This window comes from Epinephelus lanceolatus, chromosome 22, assembly GCF_041903045.1.
Source record: "Epinephelus lanceolatus isolate andai-2023 chromosome 22, ASM4190304v1, whole genome shotgun sequence".
Lineage (NCBI taxonomy): Eukaryota > Metazoa > Chordata > Actinopteri > Perciformes > Serranidae > Epinephelus > Epinephelus lanceolatus.
In genome coordinates this window covers 10,235,463-10,257,759 of record NC_135755.1, presented here as the reverse complement: position 1 = coordinate 10,257,759, position 22,297 = coordinate 10,235,463, and the positions used below count along the sequence as shown (strand labels likewise).

The 22,297-nt window shown below is 41.2% G+C and overlaps 1 protein-coding gene across 5 annotated transcripts in view; it reads left to right on the top strand.

The window, feature by feature from the left end:
- LOC117272784 (NACHT, LRR and PYD domains-containing protein 14-like) overlaps positions 1-22,297 on the top strand; it is a 103,327-nt gene that overhangs the window by 44,995 nt on the left and 36,035 nt on the right. For 3 of the 5 annotated variants that reach the window (XM_078164159.1, XM_078164158.1, XM_078164157.1), the window contains exons 9-10: positions 8,222-8,398; positions 16,608-16,781. The exons of 1 other annotated variant lie outside the window; for it this stretch is intronic. In XM_078164159.1, coding sequence (XP_078020285.1) covers positions 8,222-8,398; positions 16,608-16,781 — 351 coding nt within the window. Of the gene's footprint in view, positions 1-1,979; positions 2,216-2,432; positions 4,345-5,742; positions 5,917-8,221; positions 8,399-16,607; positions 16,782-22,297 lie in introns of all 5 variants that reach the window. One more of the 5 variants, XM_078164165.1, reaches the window with a different exon arrangement.

Below are 22,297 nucleotides of genomic sequence, written 5' to 3'. Positions count from 1 at the left end.
ATTAGTCCAAACGGTGATACAATGATGTGAAAAATGTGATATATAGGCTACATATATATATAGCTAAAAGCTCTGCTGTTTTTCTACCCGGAAGTATTTGTAAACAACAAGGCAATTCCCTCTAACATTATTGTCCGGCCGGACGGATTAGTCATGGCCTTGTAAAAGATTATGTTTGTTTCTTTTAGTTGGCGAGAATGTGTCACCGCAAACGCGACAAACATCCACTGAACTTTGACGGCGTTTTCTGCGAGCGCGACTTGAGCCATTTTGTACCGCTACACGTGTTTCTAGTCTGACTATGTTTACAAGCACAAGTTCAGCGAGCCACCGAAGGACTGCCCTGCAGATTTACTATTGGTTCTGCAACGTAGGGAGTTTTTTCAAACTCTGAAATTGTATCCGCCCATCTAAACACAAAATCAGGGAGAAAGTCATCAGTCTTTAGTTAAGCAAAGCGTCTAAAGACTGACTTGTGAGTCTAGGTGCTGATATGCTGCTAAATAGCAGCAGTATTTTGTTTAGGACCATCCTCAAATCGTCTCTCGCACACACTGGATCGGGTAATAACACAGCTGTTTTCTGTTTACGTCGCACACTGTGACGTCATACAGTGGAGACAAGACAAAATAACTGCGGTTATCCTGTCCACACATGACTGCTGACACCAGACTTTTCCAAAAAGTTCACCCTGGACTCCGGTTACAAATAACTCCGGTTACAGGGGCCCAAAACTGCGGTTATGTGTGGATGAAAGGCCAAACCATGAGCAAAGAGTCATGGCTTTATAAATACCCGTGTTGGTGTGGACAGCCCCTGAAGCTCTGCTCGTTGCTCTGCTCCACTCGCCTCTTTCTGTCTGTTCTGAAAGTCACTATGTGACATTACACGATTGTGAAGCCATAAAATCGTGCCATGATTTGGCCGACAGACATGACACACTACATGATGGTTCTCACCAATTATCCCCCGGTCATCTTTCATGTCATCGGGTTATTCTTGTCCTATTTTTATTACTTTTACTATCATCTGAGTCACTGTGTCTGTTCATGTGCCAGCTGAAATGTTGTTGTAGTCACCTAAAAGCGTCAGCAGATGGCAGGAGCTCCATTTGAAGCAACGTACGCAAACATAAAAGCCACTGAATCCTCCACAAGTTCCTACAAATGTTTCACAATAAAAGCCTATTTAGAAAATGGAGGGATTCTCTTAGCCAAGGTTATAAGAGGCTTTTAATTTGAAAATATTTCAGGAAGTGTTGAGTTTGAAATGATGGCGCGATGCATTAACTTTATCGAGGCAACGGGAGCGGATTAAAAGTAAAAATATAAAATCACAGAGGGATTAATGAATAACAGACCGTTTATAATGTAGTCTGTTTCAAATGAAGCTGGTAGCCTCTGCAGTTGTGGTGAGTAAAATACACTGTTTTTTATTTTTCTTACTTTAAGTCATCTGGTGAAAATTCTTGTGTTTTTTTAATATCGCAATATATATATTGCAAAAAAAACAAAAACACAATGTCAGTTTTTTCCAATATCGTGCAGCCCTACGATATACATATATATGTGTGTGTGTGTGTTTATATATGTGTATATATAGACTTGTTGTAATGTTTCCTCTGGTCTTTACAAGGACTAATAATATGTGTCAAACATTTGTTGTTTCCACAGACAGAGAGCAGAGTCTCCAGTATCCAGCTGTCTGTCTATGAAGAGTGACCGGTCCATACGTGAGCCTCCAGACTTCAGTAATGAACCTGGACCCTCAGACACAAAGTAAGAGCCTGTTGAAAAACATGAGGGAGCGTTTTGCCTTTTGAAAGTCGTCTCACAGTGGAGCACAACATTACTCAGGAGGTTTTCATGAAGCTCCACCATGAGATATTTGAAGTGCCTGTGACTGAGTGTGTGAATAAAGCAAATAATTTTCAGCACAGTTTGCAGGACGAGATCTAAATAATGTGTTCATCTCCACAGAGAGAAGAAGAGGAGTCATGTTTCTGTGGAGGAGCAGCCGTCCTGCTGTAGTTTGTGTCAGGACGTCCTGAAGGATCCAGTCTCTACCAGCTGTGGACACTGGTTCTGCAGACAGTGCATCAGCTCATACTGGGACCAGTCTGCTTCATCAGGAGACTCCTCCTGTCCCCAGTGTGGAGACAGATCCAGAACAAGAGCTGGACTGCAGACAGCCAGTCAGACCAGCACTGTACAAAGTAAGACTGTACATCTGTCTGCTGATGTCATCATGTCTGAAAACAGGATTCTTCTTGGTTTATTTGTGCTGTAAAGTGTAGACATGAAAGATTTTATAAAACTAATGTATAAAACCTTCATTTTTTCATGTTACTTGTTTTAATGTCGATCAACAATATAATCTTAAGATTTTAGATTTATTTCTTTAGTCTCTCATGTTTCCTTCTCTTTCAGCAGACAGTGGTCTGCAGGAGGTTTTAGATGAACATAAGATCAGTGTGAGGAGGAGATGTGAACGTGTAACTGAAGGAAGTGATGAAACAGGAAGTGAAACCCTCCTCAACAGGATCTACACTGAGCTCTACATCACAGAGGGACAGAGTGAAAAGGTTAATACCCAACATGAGGTGAAGCAGCTTGAGAGAGCTTCTAAGATGAAGACCCTCCATGAAACTCCAATCAAGTGTCAGCACATCTTTAAAGCCTTACCTGACCAACAGAAACACATCAGAGTGGTTCTGACCAATGGTGTCGCTGGCGTTGGAAAAACCTTCACAGTGCAGAAGTTCACTCTGGACTGGGCCGAGGGTTTGGAAAACCAAGATGTCAGTGTGGTGATTCTGCTTTCGTTCAGGGAGCTGAACTTGATCAGAGATGAGAAGTTGAGTCTTCTCACTCTGCTCCGTGTTTTCCATCCAACATTACAGAAGGTCACAGCAGAGGAGCTCGCTGTCTGTAAAGTTCTGTTCATCTTTGACGGCCTGGATGAAAGCAGACTGTCTCTGGATTTCCACAACAATGAGGTTGTGACTGATGTCACACACAAGTCATCAGTCAACGTGCTGTTGACAAACCTCATGGAGGGGAAGCTGCTTCCCTCGGCTCTGGTCTGGATAACTTCCCGACCTGCAGCAGCCAATCAGATCCCTCCTGCATGTGTTGACAGGGTAACAGAAGTACGAGGCTTCACTGACGCCCAGAAGGAGGAGTACTTCAGGAGGAGAGTGAGTGATGAAGAGCGGTCCAGCAGAATCATCTCGCACATGAAGACATCCAGGAGCCTCCACATCATGTGTCTAATCCCAGTCTTCTGCTGGATCACTGCTACAGTTCTGGATCACATGTTGACTACAGAGCAGAGAGGAGAGCTGCCCAAGACCCTGACTGACCTGTACTCACACTTCCTGCTGGTTCAGACAAAGAGGAAGAAGCACAAGTATGATGAGGGACATGAGACCAGTCCACAGGAGCTGACGGAGGCTGACAGGGACGTTCTTCTGAAGCTGGGGAGGCTGGCGTTTGAACATCTGGAGAAAGGAGACATCATGTTCTACCAAGAAGACCTGGAGCGCTGTGGTCTTGATGTCACAGAGGCCTCGGTGTACTCAGGAGTTTGTACAGAGATCTTCAAAAGAGAGTCTGTGATCTTCCAGAAAACAGTCTACTGCTTCGTTCATCTGAGCGTTCAGGAGTTTCTGGCTGCAGTCTACCTGTTCCACTGTTTCACCAACAGGAACACAAAGGTACTGGAGGACTTCCTGGGGACAGACCAGGATAATTATGCATACTTAGAGGACTTGGGGACAGACGAGGATTATTATGCATACTTAGAGGACTTGGGGACAGACGAGGATTATTATGCATATTTAGAGAACTTCCTGGGGACAGACGAGGATAATTACAGATCCCTGGATGTCCTCTTAAAGAGAGCCATGGAGAAATCCCTCCAAAGTAAAAATGGTCACCTGGATCTGTTTGTCCGCTTCCTTCATGGCCTCTCTCTGGAGTCCAACCAGAGACTGTTAGGAGGCCTTTTGGGTCGGACAGACAACAGTCCAGAAATCATCCAGAGAGCCATCAACAACCTGAAGAAGATGAACATGAACAAGATCTCTCCTGACAGAAGCATCAACATCTTCCACTGTCTGCTGGAGATGAACGACCTCTCAGTACATCAGGAGATCCAAGAGTTCCTGAAGTCAGAGAACAGATCAGAGAAGGAACTCTCAGAGATCCAGTGCTCAGCTCTGGCCTACATGCTGCAGATGTCAGAGGAGGTTCTGGATGAGTTGGACGTTGAAAAATACAACACAACACTGTGGGGACGACAGAGACTGATTCCAGCTGTGAGGAACTGCAGAAAGGCTCGGTAAGTCCAGATGTGATTAACATCATAAATCATTGTAGATTAGTAGTTTAATTCTTCAAATATACACACTGTGAAATTCTTATTATTCATAAAATGTTCAAATGATGTGTCTGTTGTATTTTGTCACAGATGTTCTTGAGCTGTTTCAAATGCTGTGAGTACAAAACATGTAGATGTTTCAGTTGGTTGTGTTTATAGCTGTTGAGTTCATCAACACAGTTCTTCTATTTATTTATAATCATTTAATATTTGACAGTTTTTCACCTTTGTGTGATGGAGGTGAACCTGATAAAACAAATGATGGACTTCAGAGGTTGTTGTTGAGGTTTAATCACAGCAGCATTTCATCACAGTATGGCAGTATTTGATGGTTCTGAGTGAAAGCAGTAAAGTTATTACTCCATAAGAAGGTTCTGTAAGGTGTTTTATAGAATCAGACATGCAGATAATACCTGAGTTTATTCACCACTATGCTTAAAAAATTAAAATAAGATCTGTATCATTTGCCAAAGGAGATTTCTGAAGTCCTAAAAACTGCTTTTATCCAGTTGTTGCTATCTCTTTTTTCATGCCTCGGCGCCGGCGACAGTCGTGGCCAGAAGCATCATGTTTTTGGGTTGTCAGTCTGTCCATGACATCTCAAGAACACCTTGAGAGAAATTCTTTACATTTGGCACAAACGTCCAGTTGGACTTAAGAATAAACTGATTAGATTTTGGTGGTCAAAGGTCAAGATCACTGTGACCTCACAGAATATGTTTTTGGCCATAACTCAAGAATTCATTCACTAATTATGATAAAACTTCACACTAATGTCTAACAGCATAAAATAATGAAGTGATGAGATTTTATATCCAAAAGGTCAAAGGTCACCTTCACTGTGACATCATCATGTTTTGTGGAGACATTAAATAATGAACAGAAACATGTTTCCACAAAACATGATGATGTCACAGATATCTCAGGAACAGAAGGGGAGACATTTGGTCAGAGACTGAGCTGGTGACACTGATCTTGAAACTGTGCTGATTGTATAGATCTTCTGTGCTGTCGGGTTGAAGATGTGTGTGAAGCGTCTGTTTTAGAATAAGTAGCTTCTTTGCAGCAACATCCATATTTGAATCATTGTCTACTGTCATGGACACATGTGAGTCTGGACAGACATGGATGTAAACTGTAAGTGTAACTTGACTGGTGAAGCATACGACCACGAGGCAGTAATTCTGGTCATGAATCAGCTTTTAATTAGTTTGAATTCTTTGTGTTCTTTTTTTATTCTTAATTATTTTCAGTCCATCAAAACAGGATATTTCAAACTGTTTTATTATCAAATCCATAAAGTAAATATAAAGTGTCTCTTTGACAATAACAGATTTTGTAATATATGTGTCATGTCAGATTTATTGGGTGTGGACTCTCAGAGACTCACTGTGAAGTCGTGGCCTCAGCTCTGAAGTCCAACCCCTCCCATCTGAGAGAGCTGGACCTGAGTCACAACTACCTGCAGGATTCAGCAGTGAAGCAGCTGTGTGCTGGACTGGAGAGTCCAAACTGTAGACTGGAGACTCTGAGGTCAGTTCACTTGCTTATGTAGGTGTTTGTTTGTTTGTTTTTGGATATATATATAATATAAATCCTTGACTGAGGTTATAAAGCTTTCAGTGTTTTCAGAAATGTTGTGTCTTTCCAAATGGCTGAACAGTTGGTTATGAAAGGCAGAGAAATGATGATTTAGAACATTTAGACACCATCAAGTTTGAGATTTATCCAAACAGAATTTAAGATTCCTGAGGTTCTGAGGTTTCTTTGTTTTCATGTTAACGTCACATAATCATTTGAAGTCACAGACCTTTAGACTGCAACAATAAGCAAATAAATAGTCTGCACTGGAAACATCTTGGACTTTAAGGACAGGTTGATATTCTTTCACACTCACACGCCCATTAGGACTGCACCATTAATGATCTGGATTCATACGTCTATGTGATGTCATTTCTAAATGACAACCATTGACTGGCTCCTGTTTCCCTATGCATCCATGTGTTGACTGATGTGCTGTGGAACAATCCCAGTTGCTATCAAGTGTTTCCTCTATCAGTGGGATCCCCCACCCCCCTGAAAGAAAGCAAATATTTTATTGATGTTATTTACCTTGTTTATGTGCACTGCTTTGATTTGAGCTCAGTGTGAGAGTCTTTACTGTGTTTTCCTGTCGCTGGGCTGCGTTTCTCTCCCTCCTCCTCGACCCACACAGGTGACGTTACTTGAGTTAACAGCCTCTGGTTACATCACTGTAAGTGGAATAAAATCTTCCAAACGTGTCATTTATTATTGTAATCCACCTAAAAGCAAAGACAGACACATGTGGACTCCAAACTAGTGGAGCTGAAGCTGACAGGCTCCGCCCCCTCCAACAAGCGTGTGTTGAGGCTCAACTGGTGTGTGTGCAGCAGCCCAGAGTTTTCAAAGTGTCTGTGTGTTCACAAGTTTTGTATCTTTGAACTGAATCTCTGTGGTTTGAAGTTTAGTTTCTCTCCTGCGTTGCTGTTTGTACTTTCAGATATCTGCCTTATTTTACCGTTTCATGTTCGCTGTCAGACGGATAAGATTCGTATGAAGTCACTGCAGATGAAAACCCAATATTTTCTGCTTTGGCTGCTTCACAATAAAAGTCCCATGTTGTTTTGTTATTTTAGCTTTGTTTAGCTTTTATTGTGAAGACACATATTTTGTGTGACATTTATGACTGTATGCTCAATGATCTCTCGTGGTCGATAGGAAACTGTGGTCTCATTTTGAAACGGAGCATCTACAGATTAATTCCATACAGGATATCTGATGATCCACTGAAGTTGGTCACAATACGAGATGATTTAGTCCTGTGTTGTTGTTGTTGTTTTTTTATCTTAGCCGCCATCTTGCCTGTAAGGAAGTCAGGAGGGACAACTCCAGCGGTCGCAGCTGAGCAGCATGTGTTGTTGTCTAGAGTCACAGCTGTAATGCAGTCGCCTGGCAGAGGTCTGCACTCTACTGAGTGCACTTTGTAGTTGATGTCTGTAATCATTCCTTCTGTCCATAATGTCTGTGAAGCAGTCCCTTTATAAGCTGACTCCAGTGTTACCAGATGGAGGACAAAATCCACAGTCTTGTTCTGTGTAAAAGTTCAGTTTAAACTAATATGAGGCTTCAGACGTCTGAGTTACAGTCAGTATTTAGTGTTTGACAGTGTTTTTCTTGTTGAGCTGCAGAGGAGGAACAGTAACTCAAAGAGGGAGTTTGGTGCTAAACAGTCTGTAACTTTGGTCCACAGCCTCTTGATTTGGATAACTCAGACTGCTGAAGCTTCATATTAGTTTCATCTGAACTTATGAAGACATTTCTTACAGTGTAGCTGAGTTAAGAAGAGACCACTTCACACTCAGTATGGACAGGAGGAATATTTACTGCCACCAATAACTCTTTTAATGTGCATGTGGCTGTTGAACAAACTTGAACAAATGTGTCCCTCTCCTTTTTATTCCATATACAAATACAGTATGAAGGTCATGTAAGAAATGAATGAATGAACAGTGTTTTAGTCCAACGTGTCTGATTTGATATTGATCCTCTAAATACAGACTTGACTGAGATCAGCAGCATGTTGTTAATCTGTGTTGATATGAATAGGTGAATGAATGTTGTGGTGACATTTGGATGATGTCTGTAGAAGGCTGACATCATGATGATCCACAATAACACAATGACAAAGTCACTCTACTCAGTTTAGGGCAAAGTTCATTGATCAGGACATAATAATGCTGAGCTACACATTTAACACCTGAACACATCTGATTGTATTATTCATGATTTTTATCTACATCATTTATTCTTCATTCAGACTGGAGGGCTGCAGTTTGTCAGAGATCAGCTGTGTTTCACTGGCCTCAGCTCTGAAGTCCAACCCCTCCCATCTGAGAAAGCTGGACCTGAGTGACAACAACAAGCTGCAGGATTCAGGAGTGAAGCAGCTGTGTGATTTTCTGAAGAGTCCACACTGTAAACTGGAGACTCTGAGGTCAGACACCATATTTTACTCCTGTGCTGAGATTATTATGATGTGAAAGTTGTGTTGACACTAAACTGCAGACATCAGGCTGATATTATACTGATCCACAATGAAGTCTATTTGTCTTGTTCAGTGGTTTAATCCATTGACTGTGGCAGAGCAATGTGGAGCTAAAACCTTAAAGATAAACTCTGCAGGATCTTATTTCAAAACAGTGTATAGACTCATACAGAAATAATCCCTCTCAATCAATCAACCAATCAATCAATTTTATTTATAAAGCCCAATACCACAAATCACAATTTCCCTCAGAGGGCTTTACAGCATACAATATCCCACTGTCCTTTGGACCCTCACAGCGGACAAGGAAAAACTCCCCTAAAAATGGTAGAAACCTCAGGAAGAGCAACTGAGGAGGGATCCCTCTTCCAGGACGGACAGACGTGCAATAGATGTCATACAGAACAGATCAACATGATAAATGAACAGTAATCCGTATGACACAATGAGACATAAAGAGAGACAGAGACAGAGAGAGATGCCGGACAGACAGTAATGATAATAGCTTACAACAACCTTCATTTAAGTAATAATATTACAATAATAATTACAGCTATTGTGGTACAATATGTTGTAGGTATATATTAATATATGATAGTATATATGTATGTGACAATAATCATATGTGTATTATGACAGTAGAAGTATGACTAATGATAACAGCAGCAGCAGGAGGCATCAGGCAGGACCACGGCAGCAGCACAACCAGAGAGAAAGAGAGAGAGAGAGAGAGAGAGAGAGAGAGAGAGAGAGAGAGAGAGAGAGAGAGAGAGAGAGAGAAGGTGCTCGGTGATCACTGATCACAAAATCGAGTCGGTCATTGGACGACCACCAGGAGTGAAAGTAGTTTTCCATTCTTGCCGGTACTATTACCAAAACCTTCATGGCTTCATATTGTTCACCTCTCCTCACTTCATGCGTTTGTAAAAACCAAAGTCAAAACCCAAACAAACAAATAAAAACATTTCAATCTTTTACTGTACCTGTATGTAGTAGAACGAAATTAGAAACACTTCACAATGTGTATAGTAAAATATTTGTTTTAATGTTTAGGGTGCTGGCACCCTCATCTTCCTCTAAATCCTCTTCCCTGGTTCTGGTTTTCAGATTTTCTGTAGTAAATGTTCATCTTCAGTATCCCTGTTTTTTCTTTTGAACAAACGAGTAATTTTTCTCTGCATTATGATTTTTCATTCTTTTCATTTGACCAAAAATTATTATTTTGACGTTTGTCTCTCAGTTGACAATATTCAAAAACAATCACAGATATTTAAATCACGCTGACAACGTTTGAGCCAGCCACAACAATGTGTGGAATTTCGTTGGTTTCATTTATTGTTTGTCCTGTCCCGGTGCAAACAGCGTTTTTTGACGTCCGTGGTCCAGTTGTGCAAAAATCAAACGTCCCAGTACAATAAATCAAACGCACCCCAACCACTGTGTTTCGGAAGTAGACGTGCATGCGCAGTCACGTACTGCTGAGAGTTAAATCCCTGATCGTTAGCTCACACGCAGCTGGTTCAAGCTGTTCTCTGTGTTGTTGAAATTAAACAAAATAACATGGAACATATCTGCTTATTATGCTACTGATTTTAATTGGGATATTTCTTGATTAACTGAAAGACATTTAATGGAGTGTTGCACGTCTCGAAGGCTGGGCTCATAGGAGACCACCGGACTCTCTCCCAGGGGAGGGGCTGGAGTAGAGAGGGAGATGTCTGGGCAAGGCTCCGTCCAGCATGGACCAAAATAACAGCATGGACAGTTCAGAAGCAATTCAGAATGAGTTAAAAGCAATTAATAAACAGACAAAGTGGTGTTTAAAACTGCATATATTGCTAGCAGATCTATTTTCTGGCCTGAAGTGCAGCCGTGGCTGGTTCTGAATGTGGACTTTAGCAGGCAGCCGCTCTCTCTCCTCTTCCTGGTACTGTGTACCGCCACTGAATCTTTTAGTGGTACGCAGTACTGGACCGTGCCAGCTTACTTTCACCCCTGACGACCACCCCGTCAAACCAATACTCCTGATCTGCACCAGGACATCAGGGTTAAACGTTAGGGGAGACTCAACAGAAATGACAGACAGCATATCTAAGTGTTTTCTCACATCCTTCCACACCAATAATGTGTTGTAAATGATTATGTTGTGATCAAGGGAATTTATTTGGTCTATATTATTGATAAAAGGTAGGGATTTAAGTCGTCTGGGGTAACATGCTAGAGACTCAAAACTAAGCCATAAAGCTTCTTGCCTATACGTAAAGCAGTCTGACATCATTTTGAGCTGAGCCGACCAATAGTATAATTGTAAGTTAGGGAGAGATAAACCTCCTGATTCCTTCGGTTAAGTAAGTTTGGAGAACTTAACCCTTTGGTGTTTGTTGTTCCAAACATAATGAGAAATATCAGAATTCAGTGACTTAAAAAACACCGACGTCAGATAACATGGAAGATTTTGGAATAAGTAGTTTAATCAGGGAAGGATGTTCATTTTAATGACACTGATCCTTCAGAGGAACGATGTCAGTAAGGAGGTCCATGTCTTCAAATCCATCTTAATTTTTTGAGTTAATGGAAAGTAATTTGTCTCAAATAAGTTATTCAAATCAAGAGTGATGAAAACACCCAGATATCTGAGACCCTCATCCGTTATTTGACATTGTTGTCATCCGTTAGTTGACAACAGTTAGTTAGTTAGTTAGTTAGTTACAAATTTATTAAAGTGTCCTGCACACCAGGGTGCCCAGTCCGCACGGGCTTACAAGACACTCGCTTAAAATACACATATTACAATCCAAGACAGCCAAAAAAAAAGGATACAGTCAATATACTTGGAATGCGGCTTACGGATACAGAGTTCTCCTTCGTAGCTGCCATGCCTTCTCCAAAAACTTACTTAAAGTAAACACTTTTTCCTTAAACAGCCAACATAACATAGAACATTCAGATATCCAAAACAAATCAGGATTCTTTACCTGGATCTTTTCAAATAAAATGTTTCTTAAACCATGATAAAGTGGACAATGAAACACAAAATGAAATTCATCCTCCACAACTCCTAGGTCACAAAGCACACACAATCGCTGTTCTTCAGGAATACCTTTATACCTACCTACCTCAACTGCCAAGGGTAAAACACCCGCTCTTAGTTGAGCACAGAGGGACCTCTGTCCTTTCTTTAAATTAAAAGAAACATAAGGTTCAGTGGAATACTCACTTTTAATCTGAATATAGTTTCTCAGTTTTGCTTTTTTCCAAATATCCACCTTCCATTGCTGTTGGTGTAACAATGACAGTTTCTGTTTGACCACCTTTAAATTACACTGTAAATTATTCATAAAATGTGCATTTAAATCCAAGAGTGAAAAAATTGAAGATATCTCTCTGATCCATGCATGGTTGTGTACTTAATTCCAATTAAATATACTTTTTGTTAACCTCTCCTCTGGCAATTGAGTTAGGCGGTTCCACAGCCTGATCATCTCACATCTCTGCCTTGCCAAACAACTTTCCCAACCTGTATCACCTTCAATAGCTAACTTAGTAGTGTACTTATGCACCCCAAGGAAGCACCTCAAAGCTCTATTCTGAATAATTTTGCATTCGGCAGCCTCTTCAGCGCCCCACACTCCTGCTGCATAAAAAAGGATAGAGGCAACCATAGAGTCATATAGTTTAGTGTAAGTAACAAAACCCAGATCAGGACATAGTTTCAGTTTACCTAGTATGGCACCCAGAGCTCTACCTGCTGAGTCTGCCAACATTTTCCTTCCCTCTGAAAAATTCATAAATTCATTGAAATTAAAGCCTAAATATTTATAAGAGGGGGTATAACTCAAATTCACTGACCCAAAAAGAAATCCATAGTTGCTCTGCTGCTCGTATTTCCTCCTGAAATGTATAATCTGTGTTTTTTCCCTGTTGATTGCTAGTCTCCATTTACTACACCACCCCTCCATGATATTCAACATTTTCTGAAGATTAGACTCATTTTCGGCCACCAAGGCAATATCATCAGCATATAAAAGAATACTCAGATTAATATTTCCAATTGAAATTCCCAAATTTTCCTGCTTAATTTCCTGAGCCAGATCATTCACATATAAAGCAAACAGGGTGGGCGAGAGCGCATCACCTTGCTTTACACCATAAGGTGTGAGAAACCAGCCAGTTCTACGATCATTTAACTGAATACAGGCAACTGGGGCTTTGTATAAAGCTTTAATGGCATTATAGAATTTACCATGAATGCCAGAGCAGAGTAACTTATACTCCAATAAGTCTCTGTGGATCCAATCGAATGCCTTTTTAAAATCAACAAAGCAAACAAATGTATTTTTACCCTCCTCTAATCTTGCTCTTATGACTGATGAAATAACAAAAATATGATCGATACAAGCTCTTTCTTTTCTAAAGCCATTCTGCTCATCCACCAACCCGTTATTAAACTCCAAGTAATCAGTGAGTCTCTTATTTAAAATGCCAGAATAGAGCTTGTAAACCGTACTGAGCAAGCTGATGCCTCTATAGTTTAGGGGGACTCTGGGGTCTGCTGTTACTGATTTTGGGATGGGAATAATTATTGCTTTATCCCACATGGATGGTGTGATGCCAGTATTAAAACAAGTTTGAAATAAAGGATGTAACACAGTCAACAAGTTGGGGGATTTGAGCACCTCATTAGAGAGCTCCTCCACGCCCACTGCCTTTTTTACTTTGGCGCGATCTATAGCATCTTGCACCTCCTTTAATGTAATTTCATTATTTAACATGTCACTGTGGTGATACACTGTATGTGAATTACACATCCTCCTTTCAAGATCACGTTTTAATTTACAAGTTTCCTTTAGAAATTGATCATTGAAAAGCACATCATTACTGCAAGCATAGAGGCTACTGTGGTCGTTCTCCCATTTTTTTAATACTTGTTCACTTTCAAAAGAAGATTCCCCGTTTTCAATTACAATTTCTAAAGGGATCAGCTTACTCTTTTGTGGCCCAAGTCTGTTTATTTCTCTCCAAAATAATTGAGGATTGCTAAATTGCATTTGCTCCAACTGTAGAGCTTGTCCTCTCCTAAAACGCCGCTTGAAAAATCGTAGTCTTCTATCAAAAAGAGTTTGACAGAGTTTAAATTCCTCATGCAAAATCCTCCTTCTACTGTCTTTACAGCTTAGATACATTTTTTCTGCCTTTCGCAAATTATACCGTAATTCATTCAGTTCAGTGTTCCAAAAAAGTTGCTTAGTTCTGTGGTTCCTCTTCCTCACGTAATTTCTACCTGTGCAGTATTTGTCTAGTTCACCATGCAAAATATCACAAAGTCTGCCATAACACTGATCTATATTATCCTGAGTTCTACTGCCATTTTGCAGTTGATTTATGATCCCAAAAAGGGCATCATGACACACCTCGGAACATAAAAAATTTACAGGGAGGTGTCTAAGCCTACTCCTTTTTATCCCCTGATTTAAGTCTACACTCTGCTTAGTAACTTCAGCTGCTTGAAAACGGACACAGAGCAGCGCATGATCAGGCAGTTTACTGCGCACATCCAGCTGTTTAGTAGCTTCAAAGCCAACGCTTTCTACAAGTTGTGAAGGCATGTAAACTCTAAACTCAAGACAAGTTTTTAAATCGACCTGTGGTGTCACTATATAGTCTACCACAGCTTTACCTCTTACAGAAATAGATGTGAAATTATCCTGTTCTGGATTTAGTCTCCCATTGAGTACACAACATTTAGAGTCTTTCAAGAAATCAATAAATGATTGTCCATGTTTATTAATAGCCGTGTCCAGTACAGTTCTTTGGGGAATGTCATTTGAGTCGACATGATCCTTTAAATCCCCGATCCGACTATTCAGATCACCACAGATGTAAGTTGCGTCAACCTTAACTGTGTATACTAGCGTCAGTAAATGATTGAAAAAAGCGTCTGCATTCTGCCCCCATGTTGACGTTTCTGGGGATAAATAACATGAAATAATAACAAAAGAATATTGCGACTCTCTATGTACAAAACGTAAACAAAGAATTCCATCGTGCACTTTATCCACAATATTAACATAATACTGTTCTAAAACAGTGTTCTTGACACAGAGTCCCACTCCTCCGGAGGCTTTGACAGCTCTCCTGTGCACGACACGGTTGTGACCGAACCACATGAATCCATTCATGACAAGAGAGTCCTCGGCTAAATGAGTCTCATTTAATGAAATGAAATCAGGATTTACAGAGTTGAATAATATAGTTCTGAGCTCACAGTTTGTTGACGTCCAACCATTAACATTCCAACTAACCAGGAGAAACTGTTCTGTACTCACGGGCTGGGCATGACCTCCTCACACCCTAATGCCAGGTCTATTCCCCCGTGCGTTCTCACCGGGTCCCGGGGGAATGCGTTTCACCAGCCGCCCATTTGCAGTCATGTAGAACTCTTTCCCGGCTGGGATTTCACGCAACAATGCCCTGATGTTTAGATCCATTAGTCGCTCCACGTGCGACTTCGCCGACGACACATAGACACGTTGGAAACTGTCGCTGGTTTTTAATTTGGCTTTTCTGCGGAGCACAGCCACCTTCTCCTGGGTCGAGCGCAGCTCCACTTTAACCAGCCCTGCTTGTCTCCCTCTGGCCCGAATGCGCTCCACAGCAACTAGCTCAGGCTCTGGGTAGCACTCGAGGCCTACGTGCAACAGGTCTTCCACTTTGGCCTTAAAATCCTCATTGTCCTCTTGTGGCAGCCCCGCTATTATGAGAGAGACATCTGGATCGAACCGTTTGTTCTGTGTGGCCTTTTTTTCAATGTGCTGCTCAATCTTCTCCATTCGCGCACACAGGATGCCCACTTCCAGGTCAAAGTTAGTGTGTAGCTCCTTCACAACTTTCTCCAGCTCCTTCTTTAAAGCATCCTGATTTTCAGCGATCAGCTTCTCCACCACTCCCCGCAGATCGTCGATTTTACTATTAACTTGTTTCTCCACAGCAGTTTGCATTCGATCCATTTTTGCATTTAGTGCTTTAAACTTATGCATAACAGCTGAGTCGCTGCTACTGCTGTCACCATCCGCTTCTTTTTTGCGCTGTCTTGTGTTGTCAGCCATAACGTTAATGAACAAAAAGGGAGGCCAGGAATGAACTCGAAGATATTGTCAGATTTTTTAGGAACTGAAAATCCGAGTTTAGACGTATTTAACGAGAGTATTCAAAAGTTCACCTGAGAGACGCGACAGGCACGTGAGCCATGGCAGCCATGCTTCCCCCTTTAAACACTTGATTTCAACTTAAATTGACCCTCATGATTCTTTAAATAGGTGATTTGTGTTTGGCTGCACAACATGAGTTAGTGATGATGGAGCCACTGGTGGAGCTGGCAGAGTTTAAGAGGTGAAGTCACTACATCTTTATTGAAGTAGCAGCACGTTGTCAATGATATTTATGAGAGCTGTTTTTCACTTTTTGTATTTTCCAGTCTTTAACCTGCATCCTGTTGGGATCAGAGCATGTGAGCGGAGCGGGGAGCGGAAGGATTTTGTGTTGAGCGAGGAGTGGCTATTTTTTTTAAAAGGTGGAGCGGAGCCTTGGCTCCAATTTCGCTCTGGTCGCTCATGCCCCACCCAGAATGCATCTTTGCACCTGCACACCCACACTATTTTCTTTCAAAACTATGGAGTTTACTGTGTACTTCAGAAAAGAAACTGAGAAGAGAAGCAGCGGTACCTTGTAGAACGGTCCCTAACTGCAGGGAGAGGGCTTCCCCGGAGAATCTGCCAAGCTCATGTTTTATTTGTGAATAGAAGATTACAGGTTAGGGTAGTACGATGCAGTTTTTTTGAGCGGAGTGATGAGGGAGCGGAGCGGGATAAAATTTATGATGGAGTGGAGCATAGCGAAGAGTGCCCAGAACCAAGTGGAGCGGATGAGCGGTGCAAAGTGACAGGTCTGCGAGCAAGGAGTGTAAATTTTCACCTGCTCTGCTCCGCTCACATGCTTTGGTTGGGATCAACAGAATAACACAATGACAAAGTCACTCTACTCAGTTTAGGGCAAAGCTCATTGATCAGGACATAGTAATGTTGAGCTACACATTTAACACCTGAACACATCTGATTGTTTTATTAATGATTTTTATCTACATCATTTATTCTTCATTCAGACTGTGGAGGTGCAGTTTGTCAGAGATCAGCTGTGTTTCATTGGCCTCAGCTCTGAAGTCCAACCCCTCCCATCTGAGAGAGCTGGACCTGAGGTACAACAAGCTGCAGGATTCAGATGTGAAGCTGCTGTGTGATCTGAAGGAGAGTCCACACTGTAAACTGGAGACTCTGAGGTCAGTAGAGGGTTGGAGTGGGTCCATGCTGGTTTCAGCAGTATTATATTAAACACAGTTAGTATCAGAGCAAAGATCCAGTACTTCCTGTAAACCTCAGACCTTCTCAGTGGCTCAAAGAGGAGAATGCTGACAGTCTTCAGGAGAGGACAGAGAGAACAGTCAGTCAATCAGATCAGAGAGAAGCTTGTTGAAATCATGTGTTTAAGTTGATGTGAAGACGACTGTTGTTGTGTTCATGTCTACAGGAAGTGAAGATGGATTACAGCTGTGTGTGTGTGTGTGTGTGTGTGTGTGTGTGTGTGTGTGTGTGTGCGTGTGTTATATAGCCTATAGTGTTACAATGAAGGATGTTGGTATTTGTTCTTCATTCAGTCATTTGTTCTAACAGACTCAGTAAATCCATCATTAAAGTGAATCCCTCTGTTTGTGCAACCATGATGCGTTCAGGACTCTCAGCAGTTTATTTACACTGTGTACTTGAGGGAAATCTGCAGAGTAAACAGACTTGATGCCCAAAGTCTCTGCAGGTCTGTGAGCTTCCAGCTCAGTGTGTTCACTCCAACACGTTAACATGAGAGCTGGAAGGAAGCCGACTACGCTACACAGCCGCTCCACTCTGCTCTGAACAGGAAGTCCCTACTGGTCTTTATACTGGATGTGCTGCATCACTGACTGACAGCTGGTTTATAACTTCTCTTGTCTTCTTCTCTCATCAGATGGGAGCCATCTGCAGTTTGATAAAGAGGACGGTGGATGTGTTGAGAGTATCAGCTGTGTCCTGATGATCCAGAGGGAGGGACCCCTTCATTACAGGAAACAACAACAACCTGCGAGCTAACAACTTACACACTGAAGATGGCGAGTTGTGTCAAAGATTTGGATCGTGCAATAAGGCGTGTCTGCTTTCTTGTTTCAGGGAACTGTTTTAAAAATCTACAACAAATCCAACAACTTGTGAACGCACCTCAGAAAAGCCCCAACTCCGTCTTGCAGGACTATCATGCCTGATGTCGATCTGTTTTCTGACTCGGCCAGTCAGAGTTGATATGTCACATCTTGTAACTCTGGCAGCAGCATGCTCCAGTCACCGTGACTTAACTAATGTACCGACCGGTTCCACTTCACAGGAGCTTCTGTGTTACTGTTGTCATGATGATCTGCTGGAGCCACATACAGCAAATCATCTGTGGTTTTAACCGCTGAGCTCCTCCAGAGCTGAATATCGTCAGGCTTCACCTCCACAGCTCTTATTCTTATTCTTGTCTTTATTCTGTGGATGTATATATTGTAGCAACCGTTATAGCACAATACATATTTTATATTTCTGAATGTAACACTAGTTTATACAGTGTAATGTAGCACAGTGCACATATCTGTTTATTTTTTACACACTTACAGACTCAGCACACTGACGATATTTTATTCTTACTATCTTAAGCACTAGTGTTAAACATTGTTATTTCTATTTTATTGAATTGTATTACTTTATATTCACATTCTTCTATTTCATACTCCTATTTTACTTATAATTCTTTAGTCTTTACATCAGAGCGACTGTAACGAATCACAATTTCTCCTCGGGGATCAATAAAGTATTTCTGATTCTGAAAGTTGAATCACACAGTGACATACGACCGTTAATAAGGATCGGAGGCCCCACGTTATGATATTATCAAGATATAATATTATTGCCATTTTAAATGTTTTGCGATACGTTGAGTATTATGATAACATATACTTGTATTTATTTTCAACTGCAAATTATGTCCCCAAAGAAAAACTGTCAACAGCAGAATGATCTAATAATATGCATCCTGGGCTTAGCTCCGCCCAGGACGACTGTGATTGGATTAAAGAAACAAAAACAATCCGGAGTGTTTTCCTACCATATATATATATATCAGAAACATAATGGATGATTCCAGACCTTTCTCTGGTGCTGACACAGCGCTGTGGAGATAGATCTGGCTCTGTGAGACTGCCACACTGTGGAAAGATGGAGAACTGATGTTCATTTTCTTGTTCTCTGTATCTCAGAGGTTGATGTCAGAATGCACAAGTCTGCATGTACGTTGAATCATTTTCATCAGAGTCAGATTATATTTCTGTAAATGTCGTCTTTATTCTTCTGTGTGTTCAGGTTATTTCACATGAATCATTATGTTCTGTAACTGACTGCAGCAGACACCAGTGTGTTGACACAATAAATCAATGGAGACAAAATGTTTTTAAGCCACCTCAAGAAATCAAAATCAGTTTACACTATGTTTAGAATATTTTCACTGCATTTACATTTTTGGTTTCATGATGGTAAACCCACATTTTGACATCAGAACATATTTCCAGTGGTGAAAGTGTTCAGATCTTTACTTTAAAAATACTCCATTACTGGTTCTTTGTTCAAAGTGTTACTGCTTGGTAAAAGTACAAAAGTATCAGCATCAAAATACACTTAAAGTACCAAAAGTTAAAGTGGTCATTATGCAGAATGGTCCATTTATATTATGGATTATAATTATTGATGCATTCATGTGTTCATCACTTTAATGTTGCAGCTGGTAAAGATGGAGCTCATTTTAATGACTTTATAAACTGCTGCGTAGTTTAATCTATAATAACATCATTTATTAGTTGATGGTATTTTGTATTAATAATCTACAAAGTAACTGAAGTTATCAAATAAATATAGTGGAGTAAAAAGTCCAATATTTCCCTCTGAGATGTAGTGGAGTAAAAAGTGGCCTATAAAGTATCAGAAAATGGAAATACTCAAGTAAAGTAGGCGACAAGTAGTGATGAGCAAATGAAGCCTCATGAAGCTTTGTCTTTATCTTCTGAGCCCACTAGATGGCGCTCTCTGTTCAACAAAGGGTTACAGGCACACTGGACTGTCTGTCCTTGAGCTGTTTTCTTTAAACCAAGACCGCCATCTAGTGGGCTCAGAAAATAAATCATTACATTTCAAAAACTCCTAACTTCTCTATCTGGACAAAAGTATGTGGACATGCTCACACAGCAGTGGTGGGATGTAACTAAGTACTGTACTTGAGCAACATTTTGAGCTCCTTGTACTTTCCATTGACTTTATACTTTTATTCCACGTACCTTTCACCATCTGTACATCTTCTCAGGTTTTTGATGAGCTTTACTTTAATATTTAAATCTAACACATGCTCTAACAGAGTTGATCAGTATTTAATAAAGCAGATATTTCCATGAGCACTCAGTGAGTTTAATAAGTTCATGTCAGATCCTTGTTGTCTTGTTGTGTTCTGTGTACGTTTCTGAGACTTTTCTGAGCAGCACTCTGGACTCTGCGTGTCCACCATTCAGCTGGATTATCATATTCATATTTCAGATGAGAACAGAGGTGAGAAACATAAAGTGTGTTCATAAAGTCATGTATTTCCCTCTGTGTGATGTGACTCTGAGCTGCAGACCAAGAGTCACAATGTCTTCCTTCCACCTCACAGCTGATTTCGATAAAGATGGCGTCTTCATCAGGAGCAGCTCCACAGGAAACATGACCATCCACAGTGTTTCTCCATCTGATGAAGGACTCTACAAATGTAATTGTGTCTCTGGAGCTGGAGGATCAGCAGACAGCTGGCTGACTGTCAGAGGTGAGGGGGGTTTCACTCAAGTTACATTTGTCTTCAGCTCTTCATGCATAAAACCAGTAGTGCAATGTGACGACAAAACAAAGAAGAAATCCTGACGTTTCAAATTTAAAGTCCAGAGGAGAAAATGTGTGTGATTGTTTTTTAAGTTGAGTCTAGTTAACTTTACAGCTTTTATCTTTGAATGAGGAATATTTAAGTCTGTTATCAGTATTTTAGAAAAGTTTTCCTGGTAACTGTGAAATAAAGTTAAAACACTTTGACATAGATGTCTCATAAATAACACTTTGTACAGTGTAGTATTTCTACTCTCACTCAAGTCAAAGAATCTGAGTACTTCTTTCACCACTGCAGAAAACTTGAGAATGTTTCATAAAATGTAACTCTGTTTTTTTAGTCATGAATATTTACTGTTGTAGAGAAATACCCAAGTTTTCAGGGGATTTAAAGTCGAGTCCAAAAAGCTCCAACTGCTGACGAGCACCAGGAAGTCTCTCAGATTCAGTTTCTCTCTGCAGCGCCTCCTGCAGGCCGTGATCCTCCACCTCCTCTGCTGTGTGTCTCCGCTCTGCTGCCCCACCTGGTGGCTGGAGCTCCTTACCTGCTGTCCACCATCTTACTGGGACTCATTTACAGAGACAGAGCGAGAGGTGAGAACAGCTGCACTAACTAAAGGTCAAACTCAGATTGTTGAATTTACAACACATATATATGCATAATTCAATATTTATGTACAGATTTATAATAATTTGGCGATAAGCGCCACCTCCAGCTGTGGGTGGATGGGGCGTGTTCCACTACTGTTTTGTAGCTACTGTCTGCCGTCTGTGGGCTTCATTCTGTTTCAGATTGCCGTCCGTCTGCCGTAACCAAATCCAAACGCCACTAATAAATAAATAAATAAATAAATAAAAAGAAAAAAATAAGGCTGAGCACGGAAGAACCAGAGAGAATTTTATTCTTTTCAGGTGTTGCAGTACGGCTCAGAGGACAACGCCACCATCATCGTTAGGCCCGTTTCCACCGCAGGAACTTCAGGGTAATTTCATGGGGCCGAACTTTTACGGGGGCTAAACAAGTTTCTGCCTCGGAGTCGGTACTCAGAACGGCCCCGAAAGACTCCTGGCTGGGGCTTGGGGATTACTTGGTGCTGATTGGATATATTCAAGGAGGGATGTGACGTCAACAGAAAGCAACAAAATAGCCGGCATTTTTAAAACTCAGCAGACGAGGATTAGCTCGTTCATATAGCTTCCGCCGTCATGTTAAAAAACTCACTAAATGGCCCGTGAAAAAAATGTTTTTCCAGCGGATGTCTTAGTTACAACATGATTGAGCTAGCAAAGCAGTGTTGTGTTGCTATGTGTGGTATTTATTCAGTTTTGGGAAATCACGATGTCTAGAAAGCATCAGTGGCTGCAGCTGACAGGGACAGCTAACAGCAGCAGCAAAGCTAACATCAGGACATCATCTGTTAAAAGCCTCCCGTTGTTGGATACGACACGAAACTACTCCAGTTAGCTCAATCATGTTGTAACTAAGACATCCACTGGAATTTTTTTTTTTTTTCATGGGCCGTTTAGTGAGTTATTACAGACACCGCTAAGGGCTAACAGCTAACAGCGTCCCTGCATTGCCCTGGTAAATGGTCACACAATGATTACGTCACATCCAGAGCCCGTAACTTTACAGGAACCTTCCTCGTACTCCGCTCTCTCAGTGGAGACACGGCGGTTGAGAGAGCCGAGCGAGAGGACGTTCCTGTAGTAGTTCCTGTCCCCCAAATAGTACCAGGAACTTCTTCAGTGGAAACGGGCCTGTTGTCCCTCTCGGAGCCTGGGGGAAACATCAGAGCTCCACCGTCGTCTACAGCATCAGCACAAACTTCTGTTC